General features: G+C 44.8%; 1 protein-coding gene across 5 annotated transcripts in view; it reads left to right on the top strand.

Moving 5' to 3' along the window:
* Positions 1–12,850, top strand: part of LOC146560324 (alpha-actinin-4-like) — a 56,099-nt gene extending 43,249 nt beyond the window's left edge. Inside the window, exons 9-23 of one of the 5 annotated variants that reach the window (XM_085244302.1) lie at positions 1,929–2,021; positions 2,127–2,252; positions 3,078–3,182; positions 3,527–3,674; positions 3,761–3,911; positions 4,759–4,867; positions 5,015–5,155; positions 5,336–5,518; positions 5,814–5,948; positions 7,380–7,559; positions 7,789–7,935; positions 9,543–9,623; positions 10,428–10,493; positions 11,414–11,572; positions 12,335–12,850. In XM_085244302.1, the coding sequence (XP_085100428.1) occupies positions 1,929–2,021; positions 2,127–2,252; positions 3,078–3,182; positions 3,527–3,674; positions 3,761–3,911; positions 4,759–4,867; positions 5,015–5,155; positions 5,336–5,518; positions 5,814–5,948; positions 7,380–7,559; positions 7,789–7,935; positions 9,543–9,623; positions 10,428–10,493; positions 11,414–11,572; positions 12,335–12,493 (1,983 nt within the window). In that variant the 3' untranslated portion in view covers positions 12,494–12,850. Of the gene's footprint in view, positions 1–522; positions 609–1,928; positions 2,022–2,126; positions 2,253–3,077; positions 3,183–3,526; positions 3,675–3,760; positions 3,912–4,758; positions 4,868–5,014; positions 5,156–5,335; positions 5,519–5,813; positions 5,949–7,379; positions 7,560–7,788; positions 7,936–8,312; positions 8,346–9,542; positions 9,624–10,427; positions 10,494–11,413; positions 11,573–12,334 lie in introns of all 5 variants that reach the window. The other 4 variants (XM_085244303.1, XM_085244300.1, XM_085244304.1 and 1 more) reach the window with 4 other exon arrangements.
* The last annotated feature ends 660 nt before the right edge of the window (positions 12,851–13,510 follow it).

Here is a 13,510-nt window from a genome sequence, read left to right as displayed (position 1 = left end):
TATTCAACAACGTCACACAAATCGCGCCCGTTCCAGTTCACAGGAAGCGTTTTCATTCACCAGTCGCTGTGCTGCGTTCTCATTTTGTTCACTTGGTTATTTGAGAATATTTTTCCACCTGCAGTTGATGAAGACGCTGTAGTTGAGTACGAGAATAGAACTCTGAAGATGAAGAAGAATTAGTCAGTCAGTGTGCTGACATCATTGCCCTGCTGAGTGAACCCAGTGAATGAACCGCTTTGAGTGACTGGATTAAGCAGTTCATGCCTGTTTGTGTCCCACACTTGAACTTGTGGCTCCAGCGTCCCACGATTCCCTTCCAGAGGACTCCTCTGGTGGCCCTCACTTCCTGGTGACAGGAGGCGCTCCAAGCTGTGGCACTAACGAGGGGGCGCTCAACGTCGCCCCCACCTGACTCAGCTTTCTCTCACATCCTGCAGGGGGCAATCAAAGTGTAGCTTTGGGTAGCTTTGGCTTCACTCTGTCTCTCTCTCTCCCTCTGTTCTGCTGGGTGATGCGTAGACATCGTGGGTACGCTGAGGCCGGATGAGAAGGCCATAATGACCTATGTTTCCTGCTTCTATCACGCCTTCTCTGGCGCACAGAAGGTGAGCTCCTCACCCGTCAGACTCACATTAACACTCAGCGCTGCGAAGAAAAACCCTGAAATGCACCAAAGTTTCCATCGTTGGTAAAACACATTTGTTATTTAAAGTTTTTAGAGTGTGAAAAGATCAGAGGTGAAATCACAGCAACATGCTGGAATTCCAGCCCAGCGTTTATTAGATGGAAGTTTGAGCTGCTTTGCGTTTCTCCTCGCTCGATCCAACAGTTCAGCTGCACTTATGGTTTTATACAAATTCAGTCAAATATTATCTGCAGAACAGGAAACGGAGCAGGAGCATGATGGGAACTTTTGGTGCTTCTGTCTCGGCTCTTTGGACATCAGCTGTTTCCCTCAAAATGCTCCAGACTTTATGGGCTGGACTTAAACTCGGCGGTCACCTGCACTGATTGCTTTCCATGCATGCTTCTGTGGGTGATTTTGACGTTTAAATTTCTTCTTTTCCACTGAGATCATGCACAGATTTCGATTTATGGATATCTCAGCTGGAACATGAAACACTTTATATTGACGAGGATTCTTCCTCCGGGAAAGCGGCAAACCGCCGGTGGTCATGCTGCTGATGTGGTTTAGAGAAACCAGACCGGTCTGGATTCATTACTGTGGGAAACATTAGCTGATGTCTCAAGTTTCTTTTCAGCTATTAACACTTTTCAAACTATTCTAAATGTTTTACATGATATGACTTGTGTCTTATATTCTGGTGAAAGCATAGCCTGTAAGCTTATTGGACGAGCAGCATAAATGCAGATGTTTTGTTGTACAGTAGGTATGACCTTGAATCAGCTTATCAAATTCTGTGTTTTATATTTCAGTGGTACAGTAGTGTAATATCCTAGGCAGACGCACTGACGTGGACTGCAGCGCTACATGAACTGTAACTAGAAGCACTGATTCACAGGTTTTGAAGGGAGATGCATGAAGTTTTAAATACACACAGAATGACTTTGGCACATTGAACTAACCATCGAGAGCTGGAGCATGTTTGTAGCAGTCATATTAAGCCCTGGTTTGACCTACATTGGCGTTTTTGCCTTATTTTAAATAACACGTGCCTAAACTTGGCTCGACATTCCTCCCTCACTGCCTGCGTGTGGAGTGTGCGCACAGATTTGAAAAGCAAAAATGCGTTTGTCACAGCTGCAATGAAAGGCCAGGCTGAGGTACTAATAAGCAGCGGTAGACACTTATTTTGAAGCTCAGTTTAGTGACTTTATTATGAAGCTTTGAGCTCAGAGAGTAGACTCTGATGGAGTTTTATCCAGTCATGTCCAGCTCCACTCATCACTCTCCCTCCTAATAGGCTGAGACAGCCGCAAATCGAATCTGCAAAGTGCTGGCTGTCAACCAGGAGAACGAGCAAATGATGGAGGACTACGAGAAACTGGCCAGTGATGTGAGTATCGAAACATGCCATCTTTTACTTGCACGGCAGACTTTGGAGAAAGGAGGACGACCCGTTCGTCTGTCCTGTTTTCACCACTGTCCTCTCTGCCTCCAGCTCCTGGAGTGGATCCGTCGGACCATCCCCTGGCTGGAGAACCGAACCCAAGAGAAGACTGTAAATGACATGCAGGTGAAACAGGAGGACTTCAGAGACTACCGCTGTGTGCACAAACCACCCAAGGTATAGAAAACCTCGCGTGAACTGTTCTCAGCATTTCTAAACAAAGAAAAAAGGCTCACAAACTCCTGGATCGCCTGCCAGACCCAAATCTTTGTAGTGGAAAGTTTAATCTCATTAATCTTACTCAGTGTTCAATATTTGTTTTCTTCCAAAATAATATTATTCTTCTTGACATTTAAAATCTGGGTTTTTAAACTCATTCATGGTGTAGCTTCTGCAGAGTGGTTGCTTGTGTCCCTGAGGTCCACTGAGGTTCATCAGTGTTTGTTCATTTTTGTTATAATTGTGTCCCTCTGGAGAGGAAACAAGGAGAAATGGCTCAGAGTCTGCTGGAAAATGTTTCTGCAAATATTTTCTCACATGTTACTCTGACCTCTCTCTGCACAGAGCTTCTTCAGCCTTTTGTTACAAGCATTTAAATTGAGGCAGAGTTGTATACTGTGTATTCACATTAACCAGTTATTATAGTGTGTTAATCTCACACTGCGTGGCAGCACGAGCCCTTTTCCCAAGACCTTATTCTATGCATTTAGCTTATAATGCTCTGATTTTATGTCTGAAAATGCACAGGTTCTCTAAACCTGCATTCTTTCCAGTGACCAGCAGGGGTTGTCTTGTCCATTTAACCCGTACAGATGAACAGCTCTTCGGCTTCTTTGCTCTGACTTCAGATAACATTTTGAAGAGTTTATGCTCTTAATCGCTGGAACCTTTGTATCTGTCCTGGTGGCATCGCCATATAAGAGCGCTGTGCCCTCTCACATATGAATGTTGGTTTTCCTCTGCTGAATGTGTCCAGTGACACTGAGATGTTCCTGTCTGCAGGTCCAAGAGAAATGCCAGCTGGAGATCAGCTTCAACACTCTGCAGACTAAACTGAGACTCAGCAACAGACCTGCCTTCATGCCGTCAGAAGGACGCATGGTGTCGGTATGAAACTCGCACACAGTCGATGGGAAAAGTTACACCACACTTGAAGCTGCGCGACACAACTTCATTATCATCAGTCGCAAAGCAGCCTGTCGCACGCTAACAGAGGATTTCTAAAGATTGGTGTAAAAACTGATTCAGTTATAGCTTAGTGAGTTTAACACAGTCAGTGTTAAGTTACTTTTCTGTGTTTTTTTTTTTTTTAACAAACAATCCAGCTTTAAGTTCCCTTGTAAATATTACAGCAGTTTCACACCACCTCTTTCACACTTTTCTGCACGTATGAGATGTTTTACTGTGTTTGGAGTTTCTGCTCTACAGTAACTCTTGCTGTTTGCTCTCAGGACATCAACAAAGCGTGGCACAATCTGGAAGGAGCAGAGAAAGGCTACGAGGAGTGGATCCTCAGCGAGATCAGGCGTCTGGAGAGACTGGAGCATCTGGCCGTCAAGTTCCACCAGAAGTGTGCCATCCATGAATCCTGGACCGACGGTATGTAAATTCCATCGCGGTGAAGCAAACGTCTTCACGACGCCAGAATGCTCGTCTCTGAATAAGTGAGGCTTTTGTGCATGCAGGTAAGGAGGCCATGCTTACCCAGAAAGACTATGAGACGTGCACCCTGTCAGAAGTCAAGGCGCTGCTCCGGAAACACGAGGCCTTTGAGAGCGACCTGGCCGCCCACCAGGACAGAGTGGAGCAGATCGCCGCCATCGCGCAGGAGCTCAAGTAAGAGTGGAGCCGCTAACATCTCTGACTTCATTAGCATCGGTTCCTGAATGTTCCTCGTGGCTTCTTTCATGCATAAACGCACAAAGCAGGTCGGGCAGCTCTATTCTTCACAGTTTGTGATAATTCTTTCCTTTCACGTGGGTTTGTGGTCAGCATAGTACCTGCGCCTCGCTGTGAGGTGAAACACGCAGCATCATTTGCTGCTAGCTCCCGATGGCTCTCGTCTCCACGTCAGGGTTCATTTATTCTGAGTAATGAAGCTGCTAAATATGCACAAGTTTAAATTTTGAAACTTACTGATGGTTTGTGCTGCTGCCCGAAGCTGCTGGTGTGTAATAATCCGTTCCAGCAGATCATTTTTCACAGTTGGAGTATTATTCGTTTTGTTCTCATTTGAATTCTTAGATGTACCGCCCGTGGGGCAAACAACTTTAACTTCAGTTCTTTCTTCTTTTTCTTCCAACACTCACATTATTTTCACAACTTCCTTTAACATCGTCTCGAGTTGCATTAAATTCACATTTCAGTCAGAAATGGACAAAACTACAGAGCAAAGTGGTGAAGAAGCAGCTCCGGTGTTCTTTGGAGACGCCTGTGCATTTTTTCAGAATAAAGAAGCAGCTTTGAGGCTTCTGTCAGGTCACTTTGGTTTGATCGACACAGACTCAGAGCAGTCGCCTGATGCCTTTCCCCTCTCTAAAATTTTAAACCAGACTTGACGTCCAAAATCTGACCTCACAGTCAGATGGTGTCGATTAACAGAAAGAAGTGCGTCTGAAAGTGAATCTGATCATGAGAAGTGCTCGACAAAGGAAAACCCCTTTTTCTTTTCTTCCTTTTCCAGTGAACTGGACTACTACGATGCCGCCAGTGTCAACGCTCGCTGTCAGAAGATCTGCGATCAGTGGGACGTCCTGGGAGCCCTCACCCACAAACGCAAAGAGTCACTGGAGGTACGATTCGGCCTGTTTGTGCAGCACCTTTTGAGCTTTAAAAGGATTTTGACAGGATCATCATTTGACACAATGAAATATCAAATGTATTTTAAAATGTATTGAAATGTATTTTAATAAGGCCGTCTTCTGTTTTCCTGCCGACAGAGGACAGAGAAGCAGCTGGAGTCGATAGATGAGCTGTACCTGGAGTACGCCAAGAGAGCGGCACCTTTCAACAACTGGATGGAGGGAGCTATGGAGGACCTGCAGGACATGTTCATCGTCCACAACATTGAGGAGATCCAGGTATCTGGGAACTGGGAAGTCAAGTGGTGAATAAACAAGTGCAGCATATGAAACATACAGCGGAGGTCCAGCACTGAGCCAAAGAAACGTTCCAGTGTTTACTATTTAAAGCCACAGAGCTGCGTTTATCCCACAAAAACGGAAAACCCAGCAAACGTGTTTCTTTCCTCCTTCTCTCAGGGTCTGATCACAGCCCACGAGCAGTTCAAGTCCACCCTGCCCGAGGCCAACAAGGAGCGCGAGGCTATCCAGTCCATCCAGTCCGAGGTGCAGAAGATCGCCCAGAGCAACGGCATCAAGCTGAGCAGCGGAAACCCGTACACCTCCATCACACCTGAGAGCATCAACAGCAAGTGGGAACAGGTGAGCTGCTGTTTAACGAAGGCTGACGTTAATCGTTTTAAGGCAATAAACGTGTAGCTCATTCATGCCAGAGCAGTAAACTATTAATGCTGTCTGCTGCTTTAATGACGCAGCGCAGATTTTTCCTCTTAAAAGCTTTTTCCCCGGTGAATCCTACATAGAAGAAGAACCTTTTGTCCAGTGTGTTAAAAACGCTGCCCTCTACAGGCTGAGTGACTGAATGTTTTTCTGCAGCTGGTGCTTCATGTTTGTGTGGGTGCAGTTGTTTCTAATTCTTCTTTGTGTGCATTTGCAGGCGATGGCTATGGTGCCACTGCGTGACAACGCCCTGCAGGAAGAGCTGAACAAGCAGAACTCCAACGACACTCTGAGAGCCACGTTCGCCACTCAGGCCAACACGGTTGGCGCTTACATCCAGGCCAAAATGGAGGTAACTGATCAGCCCCCACAGTCACAACGTGCTCATCATTATGTCGAGGTTTTCACGTTTTCTCAGCTGTGTGCAGTTTGTCACTTTGCAGACACTTTGTGAAACACGGACTCACAGAGCAAATGTAAGACAGGGTGCAGGATTTACCCACAGCCTGAAGAGCTCTTCAGTTTGTAGATGTTGTATCCATGAGCTTTGTGTTTAGATTAGATCGTCACTGTGCATTAGGGCTGCCACGATTAGTCGACTAGTCACGATTACGTCGACTATCAAAATCGTCGACGACTAATTTAATAGTCGACGCGTCGTTTGAAGCTTTGTAAGATCACAAAAGACGCAGGAATCAGTAGTAGGATTTAAGAGTGTAATAATGGACTGAAACAGAAGATGGCAGCACTGCATGTCCAAGGATGCCAGCTGCCGTTAAACCCCGAAGAAGAAGAAACTGTGTCCCAGAATTCATAGCGCGGCCCTGCTTAGTTTCCAACAATGGCGGCAGCTGGTTAGTTTTAATATTATTCTTATTATTCTTTCTGGGTCACAAAATAAACGTTTAACATATTTTCAGGCGAGAATGTAGCTGTGTAAACCTCAAATATCTGCTCAGTTTATCAAGACACCACATGTTTTCAAAAGCGCTCCGACGTTTTCGGAGACGTCTGTTACCCACTAGCTCGATAGCTAGCCGGGGGCTAGGCTAACTAGAGCCGTGAGAACACCGGACTCCCGGCAGATCGTTTTCACTACTCAGGTTAAACATGATATATAAGTCACTTAGATAACTTCAAAATGTTGTTTGGCTTTTTTCAGTGTTTTATTTGTTCCTGAGTAAATCGGTTTGGCTGAGATTAAAGTTATAGTTTTTACACAGCTGAATAAACGTCAAGCAGACAGCTGATCATCAGAAGTGTGAGATGCTGGAGAATTTACTCCGGTGTCCTGTTATATTTTAGATAGCAAGGAGTTTATTAAACTCCACCGAAACACTCTGCAAATGTCATTAAAATTTAATAAACTATCATCTTGTCTTTATTTTTAGTTAGCACATACCTTAAACACTTAAAGCTGAAAGCTAATGATAGTTATATAAGAGCAGATGCTGCTGGTGCAATAAGCTGTATGCTGTATGTTCAATGGATGATGATCTGATTAGTCGACTAATCGCAAAAGTAATCGGTGACTAGTCGACTATCAAAATAATCGTTTGTGGCAGCCCTACTGTGCATGCACACTGCGTTACTGAGAGCAGGAGGAATGAAATGTACTTCGTCTATTCATAGTTCAGGAACCGTAAATGATAACTCTTCAGCATCCTTACAGAAAAAAAAATCTTACAGTCATTTGGAAAAGTTTATTTAGAAAAGTGTTTTTTGTTTTTATAAATATGTTCGAGTGTCAGCGTTTCAGGTGTTTGTGTGTTTGTGTTGGCAGGAAATTGGCAGGATATCCATTGAAATGAACGGCACCCTGGAGGACCAGCTGACCAACCTGAAGGAATACCAGAAGAGCATCATATCATACACACCCGAAATTAACAAGCTGGAGGGATACCACCAACACATCCAGGAGGCGCTCATCTTCGACAACCAGTACACTTCCTACACGATGGAGGTAACGCAAACGCGCACAAAACCTTCAGCAATGAATGAATGAAGTCTTTTTCACTTCCCAAATGAAAATGTTTGAAAGTAGGACAGCTGTGTTGACATAATGTGTGCATGAGCTCTGTAACAAAACGAGCTCATGCTTTGTGTTAACCTTTGAGGACACTGTCAAACCCGAGTCCTCTCTCGCATCTCAGTTCTTAACCTCTCCTGTCAACCCCGCCCCATCACTGCAGCACCTCCGGGTGGGCTGGGAGCAGCTGCTCACCACCATCGCCAGAACCATCAACGAGGTCGAGAACCAGATCCTGACGCGTGACGCCAAGGGCATCAGCCAGGAGCAGCTGTACGAGTACCGCGCCTCCTTCAACCACTTTGACAAGGTCAGGGCCCGAGCTCTGCGCTCACGGGTTATTTATTACACCTGTTCTGTTACCCTGTTATCAAACCTCACAGTATTACAGAGTATTGGGCGTTTAGGTTGGCAGTGAAACCTGAGGAGAAACCCTGTTTTTGTTTCATGTGTTGATCTAAAAATTATAAATATGAAGCGTTTAATGATTTTTACCATTACATATACAATACATGATGGTGTAGACCAGCTATGATGCACCAAGCATCTTATGTATTTGTCTGTGTAGAGTATAGTCGTTAGCAGTGGGTTAGTTGTGGTTAATTGGACTTCCTGAACAGTTTTCAGTGTGAGGATTTGGCCTCTGTTTTTCCTGTTTATTTATAATGTGACTGACTGGATGTTTAGACCTTAAATGGGGGTGAGAGAGGAGCCAGACATGTAAGTACTCATCCTGATGTTTCACTCACGAGCACAGGCGGTGTTGGTGAAATTTAAAAAAAGGCACGGATGGTGACTGGCTTTTACCAGGAGGGTGAAGAGTGAGGAAACATCCAGTTAGCAAAAGGCTACTTGTTTTAAATCGGCTAAGAAATGCTACATTTGGTTTGAAATGTGTTATTTTTGGGTTGCACTTGGTCTTTTTCCCCTCACTGGACATGCAAACCTGCAGATGTCTGTCATCCCTTTGGAACGCTGTTTTCTGCATTTAAAAAAACTAAACTAAACCTACCAGATGTCATTTTTTGTGTTTTGCGGTGGTTAAACGTGATGATTGAAAGCTCTCAGCTGTCAGAGAGGAGGACGACACCGCCATCGTTCACCATCTCATGCCGCTCTGTGTGTGTCACTCATTCATGCCACTATCTGACACGGTGGTCACTCACCCGTCAGTCTTTTTGTTCGTCACATCAGTGTGTTTATTTCTTGACGACACAACACTGGAACTATTCTTCGCACTCAGTACAAAGAAAGCACTTGTAGCAACCCGCTGACCCCATTTCAGTTTTTGCATGGATACTTTTCTCTAAATTTGGGAACATTGTGTCAGTTTTCAATAAAAACTGAATGCAGTGATTTGCTAATTATTTAAATTCTGAACTATATACATTTAAAAATGCTGCAGAGACGACACCACAGTTTTTGAAACTGAGGTTTGTTCTCCCTTAAATATAGATTAATTTTTAAATTTTTGAGGCCTTAACATGTATCATAATTTAATGCATAAAAAATAAGCATAAAAAGGTAACAACTGCATTAAAACAGTGGATCTCTGAGTGAAAGTCTTTTGTGAAACCACAACAGTTCATTGCTGTGTCCATGAATGCAAGCTGCTCTGGACTGAAGAGGACCGGGATCATCTGTCTTTGTTATTCACTCACGCTCGTGATTGGTGGAGATTAAAAAGTGACAGTTTGTGAACATCACAGCTCTTGAGTGGGTGTGGGGGTTTGTGTGTGTGTGGCGACATTGTCTAAACATCCATAAATGTGTGTCCCTTCGTCCTCCATGTCTTCATCGTCTCCCTGCATGCTGTGGATCTCATGGTCACTGTCCTCCACCGCCACCATCCCTGTGTTACGATTGGTTCATCCTCACGATGCGGTGCTCTGTCATTGGGTGTTTGGCTGATCTCAGGACCACAGCGGGGCCCTGATGGCCGAGGAGTTCAAGGCCTGTTTGATCAGTCTGGGCTACGATGTGGAGAAGGACAAGCAGGTAGGAGCTCAAGGATTGGACGGAGGGAGAGCCGGCGTCATCGGCCTATGAGCAGGAGCGCAGAGATCACAGCCACATTCAGCCAATCACAATCGATGTTTCTTTTACTGATTTTATACACTGACATATAGAAGTCAGACAATTCAGCATCTAGCAACATTTGTAGCTTAATTGATTTTATTTTTTCCACACCGGCTACAAATGGTTGATGTTTTGAAGCCATAAAAATTTGCATTGCAAATAAAAAAAAGTAACCAGAAACAGCCTGAAATAGACAAAAATGAAAAGAAACTATTTCGACATAAAATAAAATTGGATAAGCAGGTTGAACAATTACAGTATTAATAATTAGGTCAACTAAATGAGGTTTCTATTTTTGATACTCTGTGGCGTGATGAAGTGAAACTGGTCAGTGATCAGTCGGTGCTCCTGCTCAGAGCCTGCTGCCGTGCTCTGTGTTCAGGCAGGGTTCAGTCCATCGGCATGGAGGTTCATGGAGGTGTTGCGTCCCTGTTTGTCCACCGGGGGTCTCTGTTGCTTTGTGCTGCTTCAGCTCACTCTCTGAACGGACCCCACCCCTCAGCTGTCTGTCTGCCCGTCAGGTTTTTACTTTGCTGCGAGACTTTCTGTTAACTGTTTGTGCTTTTTATGGCTTTTTTCTCACTCACTCACTGTTTGATCTCAATATTTCTGTCCATCCTTCACTCTGCTGCTTTCTCTCTGTCCCTCGTATCTCTCTGACTCCGTCTTTGTCTACTCACCACCTCCTCCCTCCGACCTATCCTGTGCTGTGGCGGCCTGCAGAAGCGATCAGGACAGATGATGTCAGATGATTTCCGGGCTCTACTCATTTCTACAGGAAACAGCCTGGTACTGCTGCTGGCATGAAGCTCTTTCAGGGTGTCTGCAGGTCCAGAAATATCCTAATGCAGTTTAATTAGTCACAAGCTTTGAAGCACCCAAAAGAAGCAATTAAGGATGCTCTGTGTTTTTGCTTTTACCTGAATCAGAGGGACAGGATATGGATATGGAAGCTAGAACTTTTTGATTTATTCCATTATATTCTCGTCCAAGTCGGGCTTTGTCCCCTGCGGGAGGTTTAGCCTCTGACAAAATCAGTCCTGTTCATATTTTTATAACATTTAAACCAGGAAGTGAAACTCTTAATTCAAACAAATGGACCCAGGCAGGCAAATTATTGCTCAGTATTTCTAACTATTACTAATATTTTCTGTTTGGATATTTTGTGGATTTGCATGTGACCTGATACCTGCAGACACCCTGTGCTCTCCCTCTGATGCTCTCACTTCCTGTCCTTTTTTGTCACATGTGTCACTTTAACATCCTTGATGATCAGTACTAACTGAAGGAAGCTGATGTTTTTCATGTAGACCATCCAAATTACTCTTCACTGTTTTCTCTTCGTGTCATCATTTGTCTGTTTTTTTTTTTTTCCCTCCATCCCAACCACATATTGGGACTCCCATTAGGACTTAATGGTAGTCCCTATATTTTACATGCTTACAAACTGCAGGGGTTTTAGTACTCTTTCTGATTCCCAGACAATTCCAAACGGTGAGGCTGTCCCCTCATTTTACAGAAATCTATTCACTTTTCTGTCCCTTTTTGGCCATTTGAATAAAAACTGACTTAAATATGAAATAAAATGACCACAGACTAACCTCTGGCTGTGGCTAATGCCTCTTCAGTTTGCTCCTGTAACTGTGCGTCTGTTCCCTGAGTTCAAAGCGCAGTCTCTTCTGGGTTAACCTGTAATTTGTTGATGCCAGGGCGAAGCCGAATTTAATCGCATCATGGGTATAGTGGACCCCAACGGCAGCGGCGCCGTCACCTTCCAGGCCTTTATCGACTTCATGTCCACGGAAACGACCGACAGGGACACCGCGGACCAGGTCATCGCCTCCTTCAAGATCCTGGCTGCTGATAAGGTGAGTGCAGAACGACATCAGTGCTCATTTTTGATTGGACAAGAAAAATACTGGAGAAAGAAATGTGCAGCAGGACGCTGACCACCAGCAGAGGGAGTATTTGTGTTCACAATTACAAGTCAACACAAGCTTGAGGTTGAATCTGTGCAGAATATTCCTTTTTGTTAGAGACGCCTCACAGGTTGATATTAGGATTTATAATAATAATAACAAGCATGGGCACTTTGGCTTTAAGCTGCATCAGCAGCCCAGATTGTCTGTGTTATGGTTCATTTAAGCACTGGCCCCTAAAACACTGAGTGATTAAAGCTTTGGAAAATCTTAGTGACTTCTATGACATCAGCTCCTCAGGCGCACACAGCCTGACATTTGGAGAAGTTTTATAGGACTTCAGTTGTATCTTGGACCTGCACGGTGCTTTAGAGCAGTGGTCCTCAAAGTGGGCTGTGCAGCCCTGAGGAAAAGTGTCCTCTTAACAGTCTGCTGTGAGAGTGTGTGTCCTCAGGAAAAATGGATGAGTAACTGGGACGCACAGGTCCAAACTAACTCGGTTTAAAGATCCCAAGATATTCAATCTCCAGACTTGAACTTGTGATCTGAAATGATCCATCAAACATGAGTTTGGAACAAAATAATGATATTCAGCCAATAATACGATCCTCTGTTGTCTTAGAAGATCAATAACATAAGTTTTTCATCTCTATTAAGCCGTCTGTCATTTAGTGCTTTAGCAGTGAACTCTTTGCCTCCTGTTTCCACCAGAACTACATCACAGCTGATGAGCTGAGGCGGGAGCTCCCTCCAGACCAGGCGGAGTACTGCATCGCCCGCATGGCACCCTACACGGGGCCCGACGCTGTCCCCGGAGCCCTCGACTACATGTCCTTCTCCACCGCCCTGTATGGAGAGAGTGACCTGTAGAGGAGGCGAGACGAGGAGGAGGGCTGGACAGATGAGGGGAGGGAGAGGGAGGTAGAGGAGACGCCGTGAGTCGAGCGCTGGGAAGAATTTTGAGTGGTGGTCACGATGTGCCCCTGCGAGTGCCGGTTTAGAAATCGTTAAGAGCTTGCTGATTGAGCTGTAGTTCTCGTGGTTTGGCCTCCAGCCCCACTGTCACAAAAGGATGTTCAGCATCAGTTTGTCATAAAGGTTTATTTGAACGGGCACATCTGGGGGCGTCTGTGGGACGGGGGGCAGAGTTGCTCTGTAGTGCGGGTCCTTAGCTTCACCCTCTCTGCCTTCATGTGGTTTAAACGGGGAGGGACGGGGGTTAGGATTATGGGGGGGCACAAGCTAATCTGATACTTATGCTAATTTTTGTTTATTTTATTATAATTTTTCTTCTTCTTGCCGGGCGGGGGTCCAGGCCGTGTGTGTGTGTGTGGGGGGGGGTTTTGATGTGGCGACTGGCAAGTTTATGTATTAGATCCTGGAGAGATTTATGCTGCGGGGTCAAGGGTCAGAAGGGTGGGATGGAGGGGCGGGGGAGTTGACCAACCACAGATAAAATGACCTATTCACCCATAATTCCCACGTTGCTGGATAAGGTGACCTGTCTAACCTCAGCTCTTTTCCTCTTCCTGTCTGCGTTTCTTTTTTTCCCCTCTTTGTTTTTTTTTTTTTTCCTTTCTCATTCGTTTTCTGGACCAGGTGGGTGGTGGGAGGTGGGGGTGGGCGGGGCTTAGCGCTGTACATACTTATTTTTTCAGTCTGAAGAATGACACACACAGAGTCCCAGCCGTTGAGAGTAATCAACCGCAGGCCTTTCAGTAGGGCAAAGTAGACATTTATTATTAAAAAGATAATAAAGAAAATGAAACAAGAAAACAGAGAAATTTAAAAGCAGTTTCACCAGTGGATAGGTTTGAGCTTCCAGAAGTCTTTTCTTCAGGTTTTACTTTTTAATTTTGGCCAAACTAACCATGGAAAAGTTGACCT

Source organism: Mchenga conophoros, linkage group LG14 (genome assembly GCF_057382185.1).
Source record: "Mchenga conophoros isolate Kocher_MC1m ecotype Shallow Benthic linkage group LG14, M_conophoros_male_GT1.1, whole genome shotgun sequence".
Lineage (NCBI taxonomy): Eukaryota > Metazoa > Chordata > Actinopteri > Cichliformes > Cichlidae > Mchenga > Mchenga conophoros.
The sequence above is the reverse complement of the archived record's forward strand: the minus strand, read 5'-3'. Positions and strand labels throughout refer to the sequence as shown.